Here is a 25,192-nt window from a genome sequence, read left to right as displayed (position 1 = left end):
CTGAGAGCTTCCAATGAAGCTCCATACTTAAATCCCTAACTGAAAAACATATTTCTGTTTAATTTTCGCATTTAAACGATTACCTGCATATACAGCAACATCAATTTTATAAGCACATGATATGAAAGCTGGGATGGCTTTCACCAAAATCTTTCTTGTTTTAGTTCCTTATAATAAGTTTAAAGAAGTGAAATGATTCAACAACAAAAGACAATCCTTATAACAAACCTTCCAAAGGGAGAAACGCGGGCTGAAAGTTTTGTTCCGGCTTTAGATTCTTGCCAGCCGTTTCCAGGAAGTGGTCCCGTCCGAATGCGCCCTCATGTGGCCTCCTGGAACACTGCACTCCTTTTTCACAAACTGTTCCACGTTGAACTTGCACGTGACATAGATAACATAGTGCAACTTGCTGAAACCACGCCTCTCTAGACAGGTCTGGTCATCTGGTCACCTCAGATAGACAACAGACAGCCTTTGGAGGAGAAGAGCATTACTCACTGCACAGCCCAAATCCATGAGAATATTAAAAGGTAATATTAAAAAGACAAGATGGGGAAATGCAAGAGAGATTTGGAATTTTCAGGTTTTGATGACTACTCTTATTACTTCTGTTAAATCTTCCTTTTAACTGACAAAAACCCCAACAGTTTCCATAACCTGAAAGGCTTTTCCGAAAGTTCCTTCTTTTCAGTACTACGCATTCTCACTGATGTATTTTAAGTGCTATTTTACTATTTTAATGCCACCAATGGAAAAATATTCTCTAACTATTTAAGATATATACAAACCTGATATCTACAAAGGTTGATGCATATTATACTGTATCTCTTTTGGTACATACAACACTGAAAAGATAGAGACAATTGGGTACAGTTTTGGATGTACTGCTACTGTCTCTGTCCTACGTAGCCCTTGGGGTAACAACTATCCAGTGCATAGCAGTCACTCAGGTAAATGGCAATGGATAGGATGTCCTCTGGAGATGACGTCCACTCCAGAATTTTCTTGGCCCGGTACACGCACAAGAAGCTGTGCATCTTCCCCTCTAAGACAACATGCCTCTGAGGTGATGTTGCACAACAAACAGACCTCTAAATATGGTGCTGTGTCCTCTCCATTTCCAAGAATGCCATTGCAGTGTCAAGCATGGTCCCTAAACCACTGCACACAATCCTGCAGGCTTTCTACATAAGTAATCGACAGACCTCCTGTGTGTTTGAGAATAGAGCATTCATTGCGCGTAGTCTCTCACTCTGCGTAGGATATCTGTGCAACATTCCAGGACTTTTCTAGCTGATATGGAGTATACAGGCAGTAAAGCTCTTGGATGTTTCCAGCTGATGTGCAGTATACAGCACCTAAACTGGAAGTGACACAGCTCTCTGGTCTAGGACAGTGTATGTCTTGGGACACTTAGTGAAATAGTCTGTGGCCACTAGAACATGCGGTTCCTGGTGGGAAAGGGGCCTAGGATGTCTAGGGATACCCAATCCATCAGTGAACTGGAGCGAGAAGACTAAAGCTGGGAGTGTGACTGCTACAGCAGCCCCTTTGGCATGCACTTGTTGAAGCGATGATCGTACAGCTCCACATCTGCACACCAGTCTTGAATTCTGCTGCAACAGCCTCAGCATCTTGCCTGATGGAAGTGCCCCATTCCAGCTGACCCATGCACCAACAGTCCTCCTCAAACTGAGTGGCAGCAGCATCTACCACACATGCTGCAAATGCATCAGCTCCTCCCATACACAGTACAGTAGCTTGTTGTGCATCCGGAGGCTGTTCCTGTGTTGAGCCCATACAGCGTCATGTCTGCACGACCCATCTGCATGCCCAAGACAACTCCACGCTCCTTCCAACACACAGCATCACATTCTGTGTTACTGGGCACATTTACAGCAGTAGTGGCATTCCCTTTAGCTACCTCTGCACTCTAATCATGGCATGTTCATTACCAGCATCCTTCAATGGCACATGGGCAGCAAGAGAGGGTATCAGAGTTACTGTGTAGGAGTTCCCAGCATGGTGTCTGTGAAGTGGTTGGCTGGTGAAGTGCAGATTTGCGATCCATCTCATGACCTGACCTTTAGCCTTTCTGAACTGCATGAGCTAAGTCAAGTTGTGATCAGGATGCAGGATGAAGGAGATCCCATAGAGGTAAGAGTGTAAATGGCATAGCCCCAGCATGACAGCCGAGAGTTCTCTTCTCATCATGCAGTAATGTTCTGATCAAGTATCGACTGTAGTATTCGATGACTCTTCCAGTCCCGTCCTGTACCTGTGAAAGGACAGCATCAGCACACCAGTCACTCCTCAGGGCCATTTGGCATTTTGTGGGCAAAGCTCTGTATTGCTCTGTATGGGCTCATCAGACCATACCACATTTGCATTTATTTATTTATCTATTTATTTTTGTATCATGCTACGATAAAAATGAATCGTTGTTTGAAAGGTCATGGTAAAGAAATATATTTTTGTTTGTGTTTTACATTATAAAAATACAGTGTTGTACACGTTTTTTATTTGTTACGTATAAAATATTGCCTAAATTAAAGGCTAACATCGTAGCACTGATATTATAGGCAACTCATATGGTATAATTTATTTGCATACTGGGCAACGTGGAAATTTTTTTTTAAAAAAGGAATATAACTATGCTAAATTGAACAATGTTAGTTTATTTACGAAATTTATGCTTATTTATTTACGAAAAAGACAGCAATCTAGTACAACAACGTCGTGACGTAGGTTACCCAAACGCCACGTTATTGCTCGCAATTTACGCAATTATACGCATGCGCTACACAAAAAGCACAGAATAGTTAGCTAGAGTTAGCACGTTTATTTTAATTGGTTAAGTCTAGAAGAAAATTTTTGACAGTTTTTTTCAACTTATCTCTTCCCATCGGATATTCAGCACACATCAGTTATCTTAATGATGAACAAAGCTAGCTTTAATACAAGCGATAATGCAAATGGACCTGATAAAGTTGATATGTCTCTTGGTAAGTAACATTAAATGCCACATTAGTACCACATTAGCTACCTAGCCCCAATATCTACAGTATTGGCAGCTAGTTAGTTAGCTAGGTTAACTTAAATAGCTAGATGGCTATGAAGAGCCTTTCCTAGCTCTCGAATTAAAGTCGAATTGTAGTCTCTTCAAATTAACTTGCTGGATAAGAATATTCCCTATTAATATCGCTAGCGGAAAATGATGCGTTGTTGGCATCAAGTTTTCATTTCAACAGATAGCTAACCTAGATTAGCTCTTGATAGGGTGATCTTGCAGAGAGCCTTATCGTTTTTACCCTTGGTGAGATGGCTAGGGCAGCTAGCTAGGTATATTAGCTAGGCAGCTAATTAATTGTAAGCTAGCTAGCCAATGTCTGAAAGATTTGTTAGTGTAATGTTTCTGGAAACACAAGCCAACAGTGCAGAGGTGAACTTTCACGTATAAACGGACGTTTCAGTACTTTTAATGCTAATTATTATGACTTACCCGACTTAAGGAGTCGAGTTGATTTTTTTTTTTTTAAATAGAAACTGTTCAAAGAAATTTAAATAGAATTTTAATTTAAATAGAAATTTAAATAGAAAATGTTCAAAGCGCTGTTGGCCTTTTCTTGCCTCCATTTCCATTGTTTCCATTCCCATCCCTCATTTTAGCTAGTTTGACCAGTCGTTTCCACTAATATAAAAAAATTAGCCATTGATTACTGGTGCTTTTTTCTGTCTCATACAAACATAAGTAAGGGGTTGTATGAAAGAAGACATACAAGGAGTGGGTGTCTGCAGCAAGGTGCATGTCCATCAGTTAACTGGCACCTCCATTTCCCACAGATGATATCATCCGGCTGAATAAGAAACAGAGCCAGAAGGCAGCCTCCAGGAAGCGCAGGCTTGCCGTGAGGGGCCACCTCATCCAGGGGAGGCGAGTTGGAGACTGGGCTGGTGCGCCTCTGCAGAGGGGTCATTAAATAACCTTTTAAATCACTGTTACATCATCTTTACATTCAGCAGATCTAAGAATATTCAGTAGCTGGACCCTTCTGTCTTTGTGCACTTTGTACATCTTAACAGCAACTTTTGCAATGAAAACAGGTTGCACAAATCTAATTGTGGATTTGATCAGCTGGTGGGCAGCTGTGTTGGCATTTCTTTGAATGCAGCTGGTGTTGTTGTACTGCCAATACTTTGTATCTGAAACAATACAAAGCAATGGTTACCCACAGTTCGATGTTAAGTTATACTGACATGTTTAATTCTGCTCGCCCGCTTTCAGGAGCGGGTGTAAACAGACTCTTCGGCCGTGGCTGGAAAGTTCCAGCTCGCCGTGGGCAGGGGGTCATTACCGGCCTGGCTGCAAGGAAGGCTGCAGCCCTGATGAAGGGGGTTAGTCCTCTGAACCGGCCGGCACTGAGCCGAAAGATGCTGAGCCGGCCTGGCCAAAGCCGTTTCCACCTAAACCGTTCAGCCCTAGCTCAGGTAACTAAAGAGCAAAGCAGATTTTGGTCAAATAAGCCATTTCTGCTTTTAAAGTTGAAGGTATATTGAAATATTATGATGAGTGGGCTGTCTGTAAATCCCTGTAACATTTTAAAAACTCAAATGAATTCTTCCATATTTTATGTTAGAGCATTATAAATACCTCATATATTGTTTGGTTGCTGTTTTATTTTTTTTTGTAATATACTTATTGGTTAGAGAGCCAAGCCATTTATTCTGCTTCATGAGGCCCATCCCAGACGCATGCAGGAGCAGAGGTGGCCATACACACAGATGGATAGACAGAATACTCCAGGCCATGTTGCTCACAGGCCCTTCCAGCTCCGTAGAAAATGGTGAGCTCACATAATGAAATACATTTGGAATTATATAGGTAATTTAGCCTTAGTAGAACAGTCAAATTCATGACTGCTAAATGTTGATGCATCATAAAATATAATGACAAGATTGAGTTTATAATCTTATGAAGCGTTGCCGGAAGATTAACTTTGAGATCATGTGGTGATTTGATTTGGAATTTCCATTGTGTGTGTGTGTGTGTGTGTGTGTGTGTGTGTGTGTGTGTGTGTGTGTTCTATTTATTTAATTTATGTATGTATGTATTTATTTATTTATTTATTGTGGGAGTATTGTCTGTGTAGATGTAGTACAAAATCACAGAACCAAAGCATGAATTAAAACACAGTCAGGGGTTGGTACCTATATGGTACTCCACTTAAGAAGCCATAGTTTTTTTTTTAGTTGTTTTTTTTTTTTCTTCTTCTTCTTTTGCACTGCTACTCTCTCTGTTCCATGCAGGAATGCTCCTCAAGTTCATGAGTCACAGAGGGAGGCTCGCCAGGCTACCTTCCTGTCCAGAAGAGGCCTCAAGGTGTATAGCCAGTTCCCTCCATTCTTCTGGCTCTTTGCCTGTTCTTAATGCATGTCAGTATTTCAGGTCGTCTTAACTGTTAGTGTCACAATGGAGTTGAGGCCAGAATTCAAACAGAGAAATAAATTCCAGCACCTGACCACACCTTGGATGGGCAATTTGGGCAATGCAGAGCAAAACGCTGCAGTTCAAAGTTAAGCTCCATGCGCATACCTGTTTCTGCTCCTTCAGATTTGGCCGAACCGTGGAGAACTATCTCTGTGTTTTAACAGGTTCACACTCGTGTGCAGAAAACCACGCCGGGCCCAGCAATGCCAAGGACCAGACCGTAAGCCTGCCAAAGAGACCCAGTTTTATTTTTCTATGAGAATATTTAATAGTTCCAGCAACAGTATTCTTGCCTTCAGAGTGTTTTGTTGTTTAGTGACTTTCCTGTTAAGTTTTTATATAAATTCTGTTGCTGATCGTATACTTTATGTAGCATTAAGATTTGTGACTGTTGTACGTACATATTGTTTACCCTGTGATCACCAGGTGGCGCACTCCGCTGACCACCAGTGGCATTCTTACTGTGTCTATAGACAACCCCACTGCCAGAACTCAACCTGAGTATGTTTACAGCTGCTGTGATCAAACATTGAGGAGCTTTAGGCTGTTTTTTTTTTTTGTTTTTTTTAAATAATAATGTTCCGTCTCACGCATCTCTGTGAGCTATTTTTTAAAATCCACCTGAAACTCTTGCGTGCATGAGTGTGATTTGTAAAGGTGTTTTGCCCTGCAGGCCTGCTCACTCGTGGTCTCTGCACCCCCAAAACCCAGCACTGACCCCCACAGAGGCAGAGCCTGAGAAGAAATCACCCAAGGGTGTCGCCTTGCAGTTCGACATCAACAGTGTTGGAAAACAGGTAGAGTTTGCTCTCGCCACCAATCAACTGAACTTAAGCCTGATCTTCTACTAAATGGGAGCATATTTCATGTAGATGTTTAAACTATGAACATATGAAGTGCAGTGGGAAAAGTAATGTAAGGTTAATATGGGATGCAGTTACTAGTTTGAGTAATGAAACTAAAGGTGGATGTTGTAAGCAGCCCATGTGAAAGTTTTTCTATCTTTGTTCACCAGACGTCCATGACCCTGAATGAACGCTTCCGCATTCTGAAGGACAAGCGTGTCACTGCAGCACAGCAGAGCAGCAAAGGTGGCAGATTCGTCACTGTGGGCTAGTAATGAGTTCCAAGAGCCAATGAAAGAGACTCACTGAGGTTACATGTCCCTATTGCCCCTATCGCAGAGCAGTAGACAGACCTGCACCTACCTTGGAAGACAGAACAGCCAAAACACCTGAGCTTGCCATCGGTTAATGTAATGCTGTTCATGACAGATGTTGTTGACTTTCCTGGGCTGAGATGTTTACATATTGGAATGTGAATGCACTGATCCTGTAGAGGAACAGTTATGAGGATTTTTCTGTATGTGTATTTGATTATAAAGTCTTCTTTTATGACGTTAGTGCTGATAAATTTTGACTGTTTGTGTTGTTTCTTGAGAAATCTTTTACATGAGTTTGTTTATACAAAAAGGGAAAATATTTGAGGAACATTTCTTTGTTATAAGTTGCATTTTTCTCTTTTGTCAAACAGATGTTTAGTGTTTTAAATTTTGTTTTATAAAGTTTCATTAAACAAATGCCATACTGGTGTTCTGTAAATGGCTGATCACAAAGTTAAAACTGCAAATCATGTTTTTGTTCACATTGGACTCAGTCACATCTGATTTCTGCCATTCCTGCCTGAGAATGCATATAGAGAGAAGTATATAAAGCATGTGATTTTATACAAGACAGTCAAATGTCTTAAAATCAAGTAATCTGAGGTCCATTGTCATATTTTACTTGCTTCTAATTGAAGTGGATTTGACCTAATACCTAAAAAGTCAATTCTAAAAATGAGAAATTTGGTCATATTTAAAAGTTTATTAGGCCCAATACAATACTAAAGTGAAATTATCGTTTATTTGACTATTAGTTACATGTAAGCCTTTCCCTGCAATCTGAGCTCAAAGTAAAGGCTGCACAAGTGAATTTATACAAATGGTTGCAAATATCATTCACGTAAATGAGCTATATATATTACCACTAAAAAGTAGCAAACAATATGTATGAAAGTGATTATTTTTACCTTTGCGCTTTAAAGTGCAGATTATATGCGATGATAAATTTAATTGAACTACCACATGGAGGTAGCAGTGTTTTAAAATAGATTGAGTAGTCTTTGAAACAGCCGTACCACGTTTCATAACGTGAATATCATTGAAAAAATGATTTGTTGCTCCTTTAAGGAAACGAAGCCCGTACCCCAGAAGTGAATGTGTTTAGTTTTTACTGGAATGCATTGGGAAGCTGTTCAAAATGTCAATGAAACATGCACGTTTTAAAAAATCAAGTTCTCATTTATACAAAGCCACTAGTACCCTTTCAGTCCGTGTCGTTGCTTGTCTGTCGGTGTGTCACTAATGTTCGCGACTTGGGAAACAAATGTAAGAAGATTTCCCTTTTAGACACTACATCTAAAGGGAAGGATGCGTTTGTTTACACATTAATATTTTAATATTAATTATTAGGATAAATAGCCTAAGGCTGTTTTCGAATTTATGTTTTGAAACATAAAAGCGTCAAATGACTACGAATTATAGGTATAATAGTTAATAGGTGACAACTGCTCCTTTGGTGATCGGAAACATGAAATTAATTTCCGGTTGTGTGTTCTGCATCGACTCACTTCCGACTACACCGGATAGCTACGATAACGGATAAAGCAAGGTGGAAAGTTTTTGGCGCATAAAAGCTCTCTTGCACTGAGGTCTAATCTGCAAATGCACATATTTAAAGTAGCTTGACTCGCGTTGTTAGTTTCACCTATGACTTCACTTATGTATTGCATAAATATTAATACGCTAGCTAAATACTGCCGTTCATTTCCTGTCAATCGCCGTTTCCCTACTTGATCGTTTCCTGACCGCAGAGCCGACTAACACCATTTGTGCCTTGCTGCCTGTTGCAAGGTCTATTCGTAAAAGCGGAAAAACGAACCGAAAAGATACCCTTTTATTTACTCAGTGTCATGTTTCATAACATTGCGAGGTGAAAATAAACCGGATCACTGTCCAGTCATTAACTACGATAATAAATCCACAATAGCCAGGCTAAGAAACTGGACCGAAACAATGTTTACACGAGCTAACCCCCCGCCCCCCAATAGTCCATATACACAGTCGTTTACATGCATTCCAACACAATCTGACTCAGTAATAATATGAAAGCCTTGTGGTACCTGAGGTTTAGGTGGCCTGAGTCAGAAAATATTAAAAATAAAGATTCAGTACAACATATCTGGAATCTGAATATTGCATTTATTTAAATACATTAAAATTTTTTGCAATGTAACAAAACTATTGGCATATGAAATTCCAACACCATTTTGACAAACGAAACATGGCTCACTTCATTTTTCTGTGGCTAGTGCACTGAACACTAGTTTTGTTTTCATGTATCTCTTCCACATTGTTCACAGCCTGCTATCTTACATTAAGAGTGCCGAATACAAATATGAGGTAAGAAAGTGGTTTGACAAATAACAGATCATGCAGAACATGCTAAAAAAAAGCAACAAAAAAGTCATGTGAAGGAGAAAGTAAGAAAAAAAAAAGTACATAGAATGTGCATAAAAAAAATTGAGTTTACACTGCTTCGCATCTTTGGTTACAAAGTAGGTTGAAACGATTTCACAGCTTCGTAATCCCCCATCCCAACCTGAAAACACACACAAGACCATTGGGGTAGGGTTGGTAGGAGAGTGTGGCAATTCACTTCCCACATTTTTCAGCATACCAGCAACAGAACTGAAGACTTCATCAGGATGGACCGCTGCGGATTCAGTTAAAATGCCATCCCTAGTACAAAGCCTAACTCATGCTATACACTCTATACAAAATGTACATTCAAACTAGGTCTTGACCCTTTCACATTTTCAGTTTGGTGGTAAAAATCACCATTTAGTGTTTGAACTCACCCCATTGCTTTCTATTGTCACTTGTGGGATTTATAAATTCATAATACAGACTGCAGGTTATGTAGCCAATTGAAGTCAGACTGACTGGAAAAATTCAGGCTCTCCTTTTACTGTCAGCATTTGTGTTGCCATTCTTCTCCAAACACAGCAGCCCTCTAATAAATAACAGTACAATACAATTGACTGGTGAATTTAAAGGACAAAATTATGGTGGCTCTGAAAAATAGACTCTTGCTTGAAAACAGCAATGCCAAAAATACCCTTCTCATGGCTGGATACTTTTTTCCTTAAAAAAAAAAAAACCAAAAACAAAACCCCCCCCCCCAAAACACTCATTTCGGTCTGCCCTTCTGCTGGCAAGAATCAGACCTTCCACCTCACCCAGAGGGTGGGCCCACACAGGACCTCACACAGGATCCCCTGATATTGTCTGATCAGAAACGCTCTGACGCAGGGAAGGCTGACAGCACAAACATACATTGAAGCACTGCTCGTTGATTTTTTTTTTCTGTTTGTTTTTTTTCTTTCTAAGCTGGTGGTAAACAAGACATTTTTTCTTTTTTGTAATATATACTTAATCTGAGGACACTGCTTTTGTGCCGCTCCTTCCCCCGGAGGAAGGGTGAGGGTGAGCATCAAGCGGAGGTAACACTAGGCTGTAGGGGTGGTGGGACACTCACGGACTGACTGAGCTCTGGCTGAAAGGGGGGAGGGTGCTGAGTCTGGGGCGGGGCCTGGCCTGCCCCCAGCTGGGAGGGGGCAGCACCACATGAGGCCGCTGCCTGCACTGAAAGCTGCGAGAGCTGCTCACTGTTGGCCAGAGACTTGAGCACAGCATTCTCCCGCTCCAGCACAGAGTTCCTCTCGTACAACTCCTTGATCTGGTCCTTCAGCACCTCCACCTCCTCCCGCACAGCAAACATTAGATGGCTTTTAACGAGATCCTGCACAGAGGAGCAAAAAACAGACACCTTTAAGATCTGGCTTCAATGAACCTGTGGTAGTCACTTGGTAACTGCATCAATTGGAACCATCTCACTGCTCTGGGATCGCTAGCTCAGGACCCACCCAGCACCTCTGGCTATCGCCATTTGCTTCAAATTGCAAATCAGGCATGCTCTATTTTTAAAACAGGCAGCATGGTTTTAGCCAAGATAAGCAGGTGTTTGGAATGAGCCCATGGACACACTAAGTAATAATGGCCATAAAACCAGCAAATCAATAACAGTTCTTTATTGAGGAAGACTCAGACTGAAGGTCAACATTGACCTTTAGTCAGTGTTCTTCCAAAGATCATTTTCACAGCTACTGAAGTTCATTTGTACAAGTAGAATGATTAAAATAACCACACCCACACACAACAGACTCTGAAAAATTACCATCTAGGCCTGGTCTGAAGGTTAAGACCAAGGTATAAATGAGAGAACAGGATAGCAGTCTCTGACTCTCTTCCTGTGACTACAGACACATTACACACAATATAGAGACTACAGCTAAGCCTGGGTGGTTTCGTGCAAACCTTTTGGCGCAAAAAAAAATAAAAAATTTGCACCATGGTTGGTGTTCATCATAGTAGAATTACTTAGAAAACAGGTTCTCAATCCAGTCCCCCAACCAGACCAGATTTCTGTTCCATTCCAACTTCTCATATCACTAAACCAGGTATTAAAAGGACTGAAGAGCTCTTCGTTACCAGGCAAGGTTGGAAAACATGGACTGGCTGAGGGGCTACAGGGACTGGATTGAACACTAGCTTGAAGGCTACATGTAGAGGAACATAACATGAAATGAATTATGTTCCATTATAAATTGTCATATATTATTTATGCTAGTGAAGCAATATGAATGTTTTACGCTTGGTATTTTTTGTGGCAGGATTTCACTATAATTTACATGACATCTGATATTTGCCACCTTACATTATACATATATTTTCATAATGATTAATTTATTTTGACTCTGGTCAATATAGTTAAGTAAAATGACAGACCTTTAAACAAGTGCCACTTCCATTACATAATGGAATGGTGTAATGGAGTAGGATTTGCTAGTGTGCACACTGTAATAATAATAATAACAATAACAACAATAACCAAACCTGTGGTTTGGATGGGGAAACTTTGGCTGTGACAATTTTCATCTGTTAAATGCTGCTGCCTTTCCTTTGCTTTCCTGCACCCGTTCGCTGTTTTACTTGACCAGTACCACAATTTGGCGACACACTCAAGTGTGCCAATTTCACACATGCGTAGGCTACATTACATTTCCCAGCTCTGGCTGGGCTATGATGTGTGTGAAAGATGACAGTAACTCACGTTACTACCCGCACAAAAATGTTGGAATTCATGTCTGTGTATTAAACAAAAGGTACTGCAGCAAAAATTTTACAAAAAGAAGGATGAAGGGTACATTGCAGTTTATGCCAACATAACGTTCCACCCAACTGGGTCTTCATCATGGTGCTCTGTCGAAACTAGGTATGAAACGTTAAGAACAGTGCAGAACTCCTTGTTTTGTAACTAGGTTCTGTAAAATAAGCATAAAAAATAAACTAATAACCTTTTTACAATGGCCTATAACAAAAATGCAAATTAATGAAACAAAACATCTGGCACTTCATTTTCAGTTCCTGGTTGCTGTTTTTAGACCAGAGTGCCTTGAATTTCCATTTTGGTTTCAGGCAAGACATTTCATTTCACTATACCACTAGCTAGTTGGTGTTGTGGAGCCAGAATAACACAACCTGATGGTGTTTGGTATGGTCTTACTGTTACTTAAAAACTTAAAGGTGGTGATGCATTACTAATGCAACAGATTGTTTCAAGGCAGACAGATGCAAAATTACACAGATTTTATTACATTACCACTCAGTGCTCATAAATGTTCATTTAAAATTGTGCTCTGCTTACCAGCAAGTCAGGAGATGACAGAGGAAAAGGAACTTACCATTGCTTGTTCTATTTTATTATCAATGGCAACAACACTTGCTCCAGAGGCACTGAAAGAGAAAGAGAAGCACAGTGAGACAAGCCACATTCCGATTCTACCGCTCCTATCAACAGCGACACACAATCATAAAAGTCACCGTAGCAATTCTGGGTGCCGTGGGCGAGGTGAGCACCATTACATTACGCGCCCTCTTATTAACCACCAAAGGCAGCAGGAGCACTATGAGACAACCGTGTTAACACTCGTTCAAAGCCGACCACTTTCAAGGCCTAGTCAGGAGAACAAAGTATGTACTGAGACTGCTTATGTACGGATCTGTGCACCCAAAAGTGTCTGAGCAGCAGGGCTGTCGCATGCAGATATTTGCCCTTTTGTGACACGCGTCTTTGGCATTTCTCTCGCCCTTTTGCCACAGTTGTTAATAGACTCTAATGAGCCAGAGAAGACGCCAAAAACCCCATGGAGCACAGCAGCAGCCAAGTCTGTGTGGCATCAGTCTGTTAGGTGATGGCAAAGATCAGAGATCCATGTGCCTAGTGCCAACACTAATCTGAATCTCTTAAAGGAGCAGGGCAGGATGTGTGCTATGTAACGTTAGGTGCTCTGAGGTGGAAATCATCCTAGGTCCTTGGGCATAGTCTCAGCCTGCAGCCAAAGATGCACATGCAACGGCACAAGGGCAGAATTTAAACGTGGATGTGATCAGCAGTCAATACAGGTGCATTTAGGGACAGTAGATGCCCTCTCTCTTGGTATCTTATGTAGTGCTTCTAATGGAGAACAGTGACATCTCGCTGGTATGGTAGTAAACATGCTAAAAGAAAATGCACATAGACCCTCCCTCCTGCATCCATGTTGGGGACTGCACTGGATTCAGCTATACCACACGGTTGGTCATTAGCTGACAGCTCCAGCTTAATTGGCCTGTTTACAATAGAATGCACTCATAGCCCTAAACCACAGGGTCATGATGCTGAAAATTAGCGAGTGCTTTTGATCTCTCCACTCGAGCTGGAGCGACTAAACTACAAGTCACAGCAGGACATGCATATGTGCTGATTTTTCTAGGAGTGCTACATATGTTACACAACAGCAAAGGAGACAGACAGATAGACAGAGGAAATGGAGCTAAATGTGACCGGTTTCCACAACATGGTTTACATATGAGCAATCTCCCTTTCAAATTAGATGGCAATTACAGGTAAAGGTACCCAGGGCTTCCTGTCCAATTACAGCACCTGGCAAACACGAAGGCCTACCTGAAAAGTGCATTATACCTCTCCCCAATATACAAGTGCAAAAATAAGAGTCATATGTAAACGCTTAACCGCAGCACAATTCTTTGACTTGCTCATCCTCTGCTAAATCTCAAAGGCACAATCAGATATGAAATTTTCCTAAGACGTTGATTGTCCCAGAGGAATGCCGAAGGCTAGCACGGCTTTTCTGATCCAGCCTGAAAGCCAAAGCTGGGGGTAAAGTCCACTCTTTGAACATGAAATCCACACAAGACACACACTGTCAGGGTTCATTGGGCTTACAGTCCGAACAGAGTCATGCATCTCTCCCGCCCAACCTTCCGTAAGCGTCCCTTGAGTGTGGGGAAGTATAGAGACGCATCTTGAGGGAATGCACAATTCAAAGCCCTCTGGAAGTGTGCAGCGCATAGGCAGCTGAGGGAAGAGATCAAGACGACCTCCTCCATAAACGCGAAATGTTTATTGTACCAGGCTCCAGACTGCTAGTGCCTCGCCATCTTACAGATCACTGGCTTCGATGGGTGGCCAAGTCATGTGCAAGATCCCCTGGTTTATGAACAGGGCTCGGAGGTGAGGATGGTCGGTTCTATCCATGCTCCTCTTGAGCTCCACCTACAGGTGTCAGTGCTGCACGGTAACAGTAATAGAGCAGACACCATTCAGTGTCGGTTCAAGTTTTATTAAGGAATTTAAGTCTTTTGTTTTTAAAGTTTTGAATGTTTCTGGGAAGTGCTATGTACGAACATGCCGATTTGTGCAATGCAGAAATTCTTTCGCTACAGAGTCTGAATTCCTGTCATCTGAGACAATTTAGGCTACAAGTAACCATAACTAACATCTAACACACAGCTACAGAATGTAGGCCTGGAACATCTCCCTATTCATTTGCAATGCTTAGGAGAACACAGTTAAAATACCTTCTATTCACCACCAACACTTAGAACTTTAAAGTACAGACATTAAATATTGTGCAAGATAACAGAACTTCCCTAAAGCCAGCAGTGGCTGATCAGCTCCAGCTCTGGGTTAAAAGTCTTACTTGAGTCTAAATTTAGTGCAGTTCTCCACTTGAATCTCTCCTGAGATTCAAAAGACATGTCAAAAATAACCTAATAAAAGGGAAAAAAAACCTGTCACTGCACTCCAATGTTAATAAGCCAGTTAACAGCCAAAAAGTAGTACTGCAGTGCTTGTTGTGGGAGACACAGGTGGTCTAACACACCCATTTCAACTCTCCAGCCAACTCCGTTGAATGAGGTGTGTTAAATCCAAGAAACCCAAACATGTCCTTCAGGACCAGGACTCAGTATTAAAGTACACACACACGCACGCACAAAAAAGAGATGAAAATGTACCATGACTGTGAGGGGCCCAACTTACCATGTTAGTGAACTCAAACAATGTAGCCACAACACACCGAAATGGCACCTGGAACCTTCATTCTACTGACTGGCGCTTTCCACCCTAGCCCAAAGCATCAGAGCTACTGTTAAAGAAATGGAAGGCACGGTCGCCCTAGCGTGACCCACTGTTCGTGCGGCGAGCCACCATGCCATGCCTGCTCCATACAGCAATGCGTTAAAGCTGCAATACTAAAGCTCACACTGTGGGGTTTGGGGGGGGGGGGGGGGCCATATACTGTACCTATCGGCCGAGGGCTTGGGTTCACGCGGCCTACTGCCAGCCTGGAAAGCCCGGTAGAAAGCTGCAGAGGGGTTCCTGCATTCCATCCATTAGAGAGAGAGAACAGAAGACAGTTAGGAGGACAGAGACAGAGGGCAAAGTGCAAGGGTGGACAGGAGGGGTCTTTGGGAACATTGAGACTGTCGGGGACATTAAAGCAAGTGAGGTTCTATCAGTTCTTAAGGGGGGTTGGAAAATAAAAGGGGAAAAAAGACAAAAAAAAAACTAAACACTGCCATCAGCATTCCAGTCGATTCCCTGGTAGTCAATGGAAACAATGTCTTTTTTTTTTTTTTTTGTTAAAATGAACTATTCATTTATTTCCCCCCGTCATGTGAATAAGTGGCACCTTGTGTCACCGCATCAGCAGTACATGAGAGGTTTGTTAAATGAGGTCATCTGCATTTGTGAAAAAGAGTCAAGAGGACACACCGAAGTTGTTACAGATTAAAGTTTATGAGGTGGGGGGCCTCCTCCAACAGGTTAACGTTTTCTTCAACTCTGCCAAGACTATAGGGCCAGGTACAGAACGCACCATATAACCAGGGCTGGAGCAGCAGGGGTGACGAGTGACAACGTACGGGAAAGGGAGAGGGGTGGGTTAGCAGTTCAGGTTTACTCTGTGAGGGAATGTCTGAAATTGGACCTCATTCTGCCTTTCCTAAAATGCCTGGAACACATTCTACTACCTTGGAACCCTTCACTGGGCTTCTCAAAAGCATTGGCTATTTTTCATACTTAAATCGTTGCTTGTAACCATCCTCAATAAGATTTCAGAAATGTCTTAATTCACTGAGATGAGCTACGTAAATCGGTTTTGGATGGAGAAATTAAGGGGGTTGCCACATCTGTAAAGCATCTCAAACTGTGACATCACCCTTTCTGTGCCATTATTGTGGGTTTTGAGCAAATTTTTGAAGGAACAAATATGAAAAATATGAAGAAAAAAAAATTGGATCAGCTTCTGCATAAAGTTCAGTATCTGCATTCAAATGGCAAAAATTAAAAAAAAAAAAAGACAGTGGTTACTATGTGACCTGTGCAGGTTAAAAATAGCCTCAGTTTAATTTACCACTGACAGATGCTAACTTTCCAGTTACTTCACACCCTACTTTGTGGCAATTCCCATATTTAAATTAAAATTCACGAAGAAAAGCCTATTTGCAATTCTGTAGCAGAATGGTGAACAGGTTAGTTGTGTGATATCTGGGTCTACCTCTGGAAATGGCGCACACACACTAGTTCCCCTTGACGTAGTGCAAACCTTTTTGGTTAGCCTTCAAAATCATGACCGTTTCCAACAACTTCTGGTTAAGCATTTAAATGGCAAGCATTTACACTCCTGCAAATCTCTAAGACAACTCTTCATGCTTTAACTCTGCATTCTTTTGTTTTCCCCTTGCAGACCTCAGCTGGGCGTCTAGAAAAGTGACCTTCTGCATTATAAACTATGCCTGGTGCTTGCAACCTTTTTGCTTAAAACCACAAAAAAGAGATACATGTGCAGTTTTTTTTTTTTTTGGGGGGGGGGGGGGGGGGGGGGAAGCACACGAGCATCTGCTTCAGACATACACGAAATGGACAGTCCGAAGGCTACTGGAGGAAAGAAGAGCATGTAGCAGGACCAAGAGGCGCTGCGCTACAACGGAAATACTCCTCCCCACCACCCCAATTGCGGTGGTTCGCCCCAAGGGTCTGACCCAAACAGCAGACCACAGTGGACAAATCCAGTACTTTAAGGCAACCTATGGACATATGCAGGTCATGCAAGGGTCCCCCTGTGTTTGTGTAAACACAGGGGCTGAACCCACACTGGGCCCCTGTTGCTGCTACTGGGCTTTCTAAGCACCTCTGGAACAGTGCTGCACTGAGAGGACCATAAATCCTTCACTGTTAAGGATACTTCAGCCAGGTGGGATGCAGGTAGGGGAGCCCCCCTACTTCCACCAATATTAGCCATACTTGTTGAAGAGTCTAAAATGTTCCGCTCCTTTCATGTGGGTTCATTTAGTTTGTCAATTCTTTTTACAGGGCATCATAAACACAGTGGAATGTGAGGTTTTGCTGGTGTGTAATCTTACAAAGACCTTAAAAGTGGGATTAAAATGGCTTGCTGTCGACAAAAGAAATACTCCAAGTTAGGATTTTACCACACAATTCAATGCAAAAGAATTTTGACAACATAAACAGCATAGCTATTTCAACACAAGTACAGCTCATCCATCCTGTTAAGTGACTTCAATACTTGTGATTATCTGAAAACTTTGCAGGTTTGGGGGTGGTGTCAATTTGCTTTAGTACTGAAAGTGTTAATCATTCCTCATTTATGGACCATTGATAAATATTTGGGTAACACTTGTTAACATCACACTTTCTGGTTCTTTTTTTAGGGTTGAAACTACAGCCTACAATAATCATGAGACAGCCGCATGAGATGCATTATATTTGCAGAAATTAGACATTTTAGCGCTAACATGTCCGGCTCTGCAGATCAAAGAGGTGCAGACCATATTATTTGTTCAGCATGTCATCTGTCATCAAACCATAGACAGTTTGAGATGAAGGCTGAGGCAATAAGTGAAAGAGTCAAGATGCAAACTACAAATAGTGAGAGTTTTGGGCAGACTTATACACTCTTACACTAACTCAAAATTATCCATGCCAAACCATGACCACATGAAGCCACAAACAGAGTAAGGGCTGCAGGAATATGGGGAAAATCATTTCCTTACACAGGATGAGAACATAGTCCACTTTTCTAGTACAAAAGATTCTGAAAGTATGTCAGGTTTCCATAGACCACATGAAATCAAAAATGCAAATGTAAGTCTAATAACCATCATAGGCAAAAAGAATCATGCTATTAAAGACTAAATTCATATGCACATTCATCTTACATCAATTATAATTTCTCAGGAAAAAAATTCTCTCCAATTATTTGATTATAAGAACTTCAGAAAAGAATGCACTTACACATTCTAACCACTGGGTGGAGCACAATCGCTCGCCTCAAAGGGCCTGAAGCAGCATGAACTCTTGGGAAACGCAGGGGGATCCACACATTCATCCAATGCCCCATGGCACATGTGCGAGAATAATCACAGAGCATTCATGCAGACGTCTCAGAGACAGGCGACCCAGTGTTCAACACTTAGCTGACGGAGATCTCAATTTAAATACGACATCCAACAACAATGCTGGTGAGATCATCTAGAGATAATCAAAGTTGAAACAGCTTTACACTGTCTATATAGCCTGACAAGAAGAGATTCATTCTTCAAGAGAGAAAGAAACCAGTTCTGCAGGTACCCCAACAAAGATTTAAAAGCAGTTTGTGCTCAACTTGAAAATGCTGCTTTTTTTTTTTTAAGGCTAAAACAACAGAGCTCAACACACTGACTTTATCCTGAAGTGCTCCTGCAAGATGTACACATTTTTCCACCTCAAGTTTTCCCACCACAAATTATCTTTATGCTAGGTGTAAGAGCCCAGTTGAACTGGAATGCTATCTTAAAGGAAACCAAATTCACTCACTTTGATCTCACAGAGACAGCTGCCTGTCAGAGGCCACTGCTGAGGAGAAGATGTAGGAAAGGTGTCTATGCATCCACAAGGTACAGAATGTGCAGGCTCTCTGAGTGGGGTAATAAGGGGTGGGGAAAAGGCTGGCAACATGGGGGGGGGGGGGGTGTTTCATCTGCTACTAAATGACAGGAAAAAACATTTACACTGCAGCATGACACAGCGGTCTTATCTTTGGCACGGGGGGTTACTTTACGCCGCGCGATAGGCATGCACGAACCATCACATGACTCCCCCCTCGCCCTCCCTCCACATATCAGCAGGCAGAAGGTGTTCCCAGCCTCTGAAGCCTTCCTAAGCTGCTTGCCCCTCTGAGCTCAGGAGGCAAATGCCACGGTAACGCAGCATGCATGGAGTGAGTGCATGCCAAGCCACAAAGCCACGGGGCACCTGAGGGCTCCCGGTTTCCTCCTACACGCTCATCGGAGAGTCGATGAGCTGCAAGGAAACGTGCAACTCAGGAACTGAAAGTGAGCGAGCAAGAGGAAACGATGCATCAACACAACCGAAACTATCGCACCAGACGTCCCTGCATCCACACATTGAATAATACTCAGTGTCTTTCTGGACAACACCAACCACAAATTAAGCAGTTGTATTTTGTTATTTTGTATAACATTACATATTGCTCTGTTTGTCTTAATAGACTCAATCAACTTCTGTCCTTATCAAATTTCACTGTACTATACAATGACAAATTATCTGAGTATCTTTAGTGATCAGTTTTGACAATGAGGACATGCAACAATGTCAGTTCCAGAGAAAAGCCCCCAGGGCTCTGCAACAGGAGGCCATTCAAATACACTGCCAACTCGCACTAACATTTTCCTTACATCAGGAGTGGTGAAAGCATGAACATCATGATGTTGTCATTTGCCTTTAAAAAAATCTTAAGGAAGCTCTGTCTATATCGCAAGTGCCTGTGGCATCAGAAAGAACAGAAGCCTAACGCAGTGGTCAGAGTGGAGGCCAGAGTTTAAAGAAATAAGGAAACTATTCTTGACTGCAAAGGGAACCTCCGACCACGCATGGGGCATGCAAGGCAGTCAGACCCTCTCACCAAGTCATTTCTGCATCATTTTGAAACAAACTGACTAAGCTGAAACTTTGGGGCTGCATCTTAAAAAAAATGCCATTTTAATAAGTCAAGGGGGATTGGCTTTCACGTCTTACCATTCAGCAGGCTTCCCCAGAGCTTTAATAGAGTCTTACCAAGAGCTGCTGAACACTGTGTCTCCATCCTATGGTCTATGGTGATCATCAGAGTATACCCCCAACCCCACCGACATACAGCCAATGGTACAACTTATTAGTCCACATCACCATAGTTTACCAGGGGGGGAAAGGTATTCTTAGGATATGAATGACCATATCTCAAGAATATTAAAATCATCTTAAAACATCCTATATAAAAACTTCTGTTCTGCCCCACACTTAAACGAATAATGATTACAAACTTATTCAAAATACTGTTATCTAGTGTGGCACTCTATTTTCACAACCTTTACTATGATCTTAACTAGGCCTTAAGAAGCTCAGAAATACAAAACAGTGCAAGGACGACTGGCTACATGGTGGGATGCTGCATAAAGTCTCTCCATAAATAACGCAAATGAAAGACCCCTCACCTGTCATCATCCCCGTCAATGGGGATGGGTATTCCGAAAAAGCTGTTCACTGCAGGATTAGACAACGGCAGGTCATCTGCAATCAGGGGCTTCCCTGCCTCCTTGCCAGGAACTAGAGGGGCCAGAAGCGGGGCATCTGATTTTCTCCGGCTCTCTTCCGGCTGGCCGAAGCCACTGCCTGTGGCAGTGACACCAGGCAGCCCGCTGTTGCGGGGGACCTGTGCATGTGCCGGCATGCCAGTGGAGGACATGGGCATGCCTGCACCACCTGCCGCCCCCAACGAAGGTATGGCGCCAGCCGACACAGGCAAGGCTGTGGCACTCTGTGGAGCTGCTGCTAAGCTGTGGGTCGCATTTGCAGGCGAGTACTGCCCCAGCTGGACTGAGGACCCTTGAGCAAGGGGGGCTACGCCACCCAACATCCCTGTCCCATGCTGGGGCAAGAGACTTGGGACCGATGATCCTGGCTGGCTTGCAGGTAAAGGAAGACCTCCAGGGAGGCCTCCGATATCTCCAGGCACCCCCAGCACACCTCCTGCAGCTGGAGTGGGCACAGGGGATGGCCCCTGGCTGACGCCGTGGCCAACAGGCAGACTGGTCCCCGGGTGGGTCTGGGCAACAGTCAGAGGCAAGTGCTGCTGTCCATATTCAACCTGACTGGCAGGCATGAGGCCAGGCTGAGCTTGCAGGTGGTGGCCTATAGGTAACTGCTGAGGAGTCTGCTGTTGTGTCTGATAGAGCAGGGTCTGTGCTGGAGGAGTGGAGGCCATGCCAGGAGACTTCTGAACATGAGTGGCTGGGTGCAGGCCATTGTGGCCCGGTGGGAGGAGGCCATGGGCGACGGCGGCATGAGAACTGGGCTGGACTGGAGCCGATTTGCTGCTGAGGGACTCAGGGTTCGCTGTCCCAGTCCCTGTGGTGCCATGCTGCAACACTACACTGTAGCCATGGGGCACCTGAGGATCAAACTGATGCGGGGATGCTTGAAGAGAAGCTGAGTCAAGCGCAGAATCTGGGCCCTGGTTAGAAAGCCCAGCCTGAGTGGCCACAGAACCGCCTGTAGCACCCAACCCACTGTCTCTTTCCGTTCCTTGCTCCGTTACATTTGGATGTCTTATACTATCCACAGTCCTACTGATAACAGAACCCTCAGGATCTTTTTCATAAAATTCTGTGCAAGTCCACCTACCCCGTTTGAAGGGCTCCCCTGTACCATGATCAAGTTTGATGACCCTGAAGCGTGAACTGCAGCTCGCTGTAGCCGATGCGGTAGCGTTCGAATGTGTGGCTGTCGACTGTTGCGTGCTGACGGGAACGTTACCTTGACCTCCTGCCGCGGCACAGCTGGGCTGCTGGACGGCCCCCGTGTGGGGTGCACTCTGGACAGCTCCCGGGGACTGTTGGTGCGAAAGTCCTGGCTCGCCTACATTACGGAAGCCAAAGCTCCCATTCGGCGGCCCCGACGAAACAGGTCCCGGTTTGTGAAGAGCCTCTGGTTCTCCGACATTGTTTAACGCTTCCTCAGACGAACTTCTGTCACATACTTCGGGCTCAAAATCGGCCCGGGACATATCAAATATTTCCGACGACACGTCCTCAGTCCGTGATTCATCTGGGTCATCCAAGCTCTCAGTATCGTCTGTGGCGTTGCTGGCCGCTACTTGAGCCTGTGTCACACTTGTGATCTGAAAACAGCTTTTCTTTTTTACCGGCATCTTTGACATTTTCTAAACGTATATAATGGCAGTACTGGGTTTAAATAAATAACGCTAATCTCACCTCTTTCACTACACAAAACAGCAGAAACTGTGGCACTGCACCAAGTTTTAAGCCATTAGCTAGCGAGATGAATCGTGCGTCATCGGTCTTCCTCTTCTCTCCTGTTGCATTTTCGACGCTCATACAACAGACAAAACCAACCTCGAAAGGCGTCCACACACAAAGAAGACCCCAGATCTGATGCCAATTAAAAAACAAACAAACAAAAACTCCGCCCGGTCCTTTGTCAGACAGAACTGGCCTCCGATTTTAAGTACCGTCCCGTCTCCGCAGTAGCCAGTAGGCCGATATCGCCGATGCGCCTGTCCAGCTGCAACTGCTACTTTAGTCTGAGGCGGGCCCACTCCCCCTGCGCTTCTTTATAAAGAAGTATGGAAGACATCTGCAAAATGTGCATTACTCCATCTCTACACTAACCAACTAAATAATTACCACTCTGATGATATTTTAAAGGTGTATGTACAAATCAGAATACTGAGAATAAAGTGTTCAGGTAACGTCTCTGAGTTCGGAAGCTGAATTTCCAAAATTTCACCTCTCGACAAGATGGCTAAATCTGCAATGCATGCTGGGAAATGAGCGCAACAGGCACTGCGCAGAAAGTGGTGAATACACATCTTACGCAAGATCTAGTTTGACAACGTACACAGTATTAGGTTCCTTGGACAACGTTCCAAAGTTCGCACCAGATTGCATGCTCCAAACCGCTCTTTTCTGACGATTAGATTTTGTTTGCGGTTTTTTTTGTTGTTGTTGTTTTTCTTGTTGACTTTTGGACGTTAGCTACCTTGTTACCTTACACGAAAAACGTTGTTTGTGGAGAGAAAACAGTGATGTAAGGGTATCTTACATCTGGGTAAGCTGTAATACAATGTTTTTTTTCTTTAAAATTCGTGTTTGTTTTATTTATCATATTTGCAAATATAAATACACGAATCAATCCTATTTTTGTTTTAGCATAGGCCCATGACTGACCATAATGTGAAATGAAAGGAATGGCCAGTAGAGGGAACCATCTACATTCAGAAGGTAGAAATGTCCGGGAGGCGGAGCGTCTAGCGTTAAGTGTCCTTGGAGAACGATTCTTCTCCATTATTCACTTATGTTTTTACTCTATCATTCAGATGCACCTGAAGACACAAATGTATAATGCATGTTAAATTAGAGCTGGAACTAAACACTGTTTAATGGCAGATCTCTAGGCAATATAACTGAATAAACTTCTGCAAGAAACTATCTGAACCATCAGAACTAGTCCTCATCTTCAAGGGGACCACTGTACTGCAATTTGTTTTCTTTGATCCTGTAACACAGAAGCACAGTATGAACTCAAATAGGGCTTTAGAAAACTGGGGAAATGATGTTTCACACATGAGAACCATGCTATTGAACCTAGCTTCTATTGCTCACTTAGCAGTGTCGGTAGAGCAGGGTACTAGCAACACCAAAGTCATAATCTCACTTCCCTGATATATAAGACTCTGCATAAGAGCACCTGCCAAATACAGAAATTGTAAATGTAGAAGATCTCACCACTGGGCTTGAATAGGCCCAAGTACAATGTTGCTGTTATCCTGTGAAGTTCAGTTTGGATTACCTGTAGATAACCCTGCATCTACAGGGCTATAGTTTATGTATTCTGATTTATATACAGTGTCCACCACATATAAACAGACAACATACTATAAGTATTAGTTGATATTTTTGTAATGCATCTCCATTTTGAAAAGAAAATAATTTTTCATTGACAGTAATCCTTAACTAGCAGACATCAGGCAGACAAGTGGTAACACTTGGCATTAAAATGGGTTTTGGCCAACTATATAGCAAATCTTTTACACACAGAAAAGAAACCTTAACTTGGAATAGTTCCATGTGAAATTCTGTGAGCCACTTTCAGTTTATGTAATAAATACAATTATTATTTTAATAAATATAGATAGAAGTTCCTTCTATAGAATAAGGAAAATTAATGCCAAATGAGGATTACATCATTGTGACATTATAAAGATGAAAAGAAGGATTTAGGAAGCTCATCACTGACATTAAAGCATCACTTCATAAATTTGATAAGTAATCCTTAAATGACCAACAAATACAGAACATAAACTCACTATGTTAATGTTTTGAAGTACATAAAATTGATTTTTTTATTGACATTTAATGTATGTAGGATGTTCATTTACTTTTGAGATCCCTCTTAAGTTACAAATACAGAAGGTCTACATGGATGAGAATTGTATTAATGAAGAACAAATACATTTGTTTATTAGCAATATAAGCTATAATGAAGATCTCATGCTTCACCTTTAAAACTTTGTACATCTTGTACAAAGTGTAAGAATGCTGCTGAAATGCTGTATGTAATTGTTAACAGAATAAGGGTAAATAATCTGTTGTTTAAAACATGGAGACAATGCTGAATGAGTCATTTAATTTGAAGCAGTCATGTACACCTCAGGTAAGAATGCACTGTGAAATTTTTGAATACCTTTTCATTTCCTTTTCATTTTACACTTACATTGAACATGGTGTTGTGACTGCGTTATGCATGGTGCATTGTGTATATATCATTATGACAACTGCCAACATTATCAACTTGTTAATGTCAAGTGTGACAGGTTGATCTGTAGTTGTTCCTATGTCCATTTCATATGGTACCAATAGTCTGCCTGCCAGAGCCTGCATGCTGTGATTTAACAAGATAATAAGTAATGTACATCTGACAGTCTTTGAAGAAACACTGCAAGAATAGTAATCTCATTTAGTCAAAACTAAAAAAAGGGGGTACAATCTCGAGACTATTATTGGTAAGTGCCTGGGTCAAATAAAAGTTTCAGATTGGATTCTAGACAGCACTCCCT

The 25,192-nt window shown here is 42.4% G+C and overlaps 2 protein-coding genes across 8 annotated transcripts; one reads left to right on the top strand and one right to left on the bottom strand.

Moving 5' to 3' along the window:
* Nucleotides 1-2,798: 2,798 nt before the first annotated feature.
* LOC113590709 (UAP56-interacting factor-like) lies at nt 2,799-7,180 on the top strand. 2 transcript variants are annotated; one of them, XM_035536284.2, is made up of 9 exons: nt 2,799-3,005; nt 3,844-3,972; nt 4,286-4,488; nt 4,708-4,844; nt 5,308-5,380; nt 5,653-5,708; nt 5,915-5,989; nt 6,162-6,285; nt 6,504-7,180. In XM_035536284.2, exons 1-9 carry the CDS (start codon nt 2,936-2,938, stop codon nt 6,603-6,605), a joined length of 969 nt encoding a protein of 322 aa, XP_035392177.2. In that variant the 5' UTR covers nt 2,799-2,935; the 3' UTR covers nt 6,606-7,180. The 2 variants fall into 2 exon arrangements, with proteins under 2 accessions (XP_035392177.2, XP_035392178.2); XM_035536285.2 differs by having other exon boundaries at nt 3,844-3,954; nt 6,504-7,179.
* Nucleotides 7,181-8,770: 1,590 nt separating this feature from the next.
* On the bottom strand, nt 8,771-22,904 carry tsc22d2 (TSC22 domain family 2). Of its 6 annotated transcripts, XM_035536217.2 has the most exons (6): nt 22,329-22,903; nt 20,550-22,234; nt 15,301-15,375; nt 12,395-12,446; nt 10,129-10,392; nt 8,771-9,189 (listed from the first exon to the last, which is right to left on the bottom strand). In XM_035536217.2, the coding sequence occupies exons 1-6, from the start codon at nt 22,449-22,451 to the stop codon at nt 9,139-9,141; spliced, it is 2,250 nt and encodes a 749-aa protein (XP_035392110.1). In that variant the 5' UTR covers nt 22,452-22,903; the 3' UTR covers nt 8,771-9,138. The 6 variants fall into 6 exon arrangements, with proteins under 6 accessions (XP_035392110.1, XP_035392111.1, XP_026886795.2 ...); XM_035536218.2 differs by having other exon boundaries at nt 20,550-22,903; XM_027030994.3 differs by lacking the exon at nt 15,301-15,375.
* Nucleotides 22,905-25,192: the final 2,288 nt, after the last annotated feature.

The sequence above is a fragment of the Electrophorus electricus genome, chromosome 20 (genome assembly GCF_041902795.1).
Source record: "Electrophorus electricus isolate QZ-2024a chromosome 20, ASM4190279v1, whole genome shotgun sequence".
In the NCBI taxonomy this organism is placed as follows: domain Eukaryota; kingdom Metazoa; phylum Chordata; class Actinopteri; order Gymnotiformes; family Gymnotidae; genus Electrophorus; species Electrophorus electricus.
Note: the sequence above shows the minus strand (reverse complement) of the source record. Positions and strands in the feature narration are given on the sequence as shown.

Bases quoted from the DNA above. Each gene is read 5' to 3' on its own strand.
- LOC113590709 (XM_035536284.2), top strand. From the start codon at position 2,936: ATGATGAACAAAGCTAGCTTTAATACAAGCGATAATGCAAATGGACCT. The intron at 4,845-5,307 runs GTGAGCTCACAT...TGTTCCATGCAG, and splicing joins TTCCAGCTCCGTAGAAAATG to GAATGCTCCTCAAGTTCATG. The intron at 5,709-5,914 runs GTAAGCCTGCCA...TGTGATCACCAG, and splicing joins GCAATGCCAAGGACCAGACC to GTGGCGCACTCCGCTGACCA.
- tsc22d2 (XM_035536217.2), bottom strand. From the start codon at position 22,451: ATGAGCGTCGAAAATGCAACAGGAGAGAAGAGGAAGACCGATGACGCA. The intron at 12,447-15,300 runs GTACAGTATATG...TTTCTCTTTCAG, and splicing joins CCCAAGCCCTCGGCCGATAG to TGCCTCTGGAGCAAGTGTTG. The intron at 9,190-10,128 runs GTGAGTGTCCCA...GTGTGTTTTCAG, and splicing joins AGCCAGAGCTCAGTCAGTCC to GTTGGGATGGGGGATTACGA.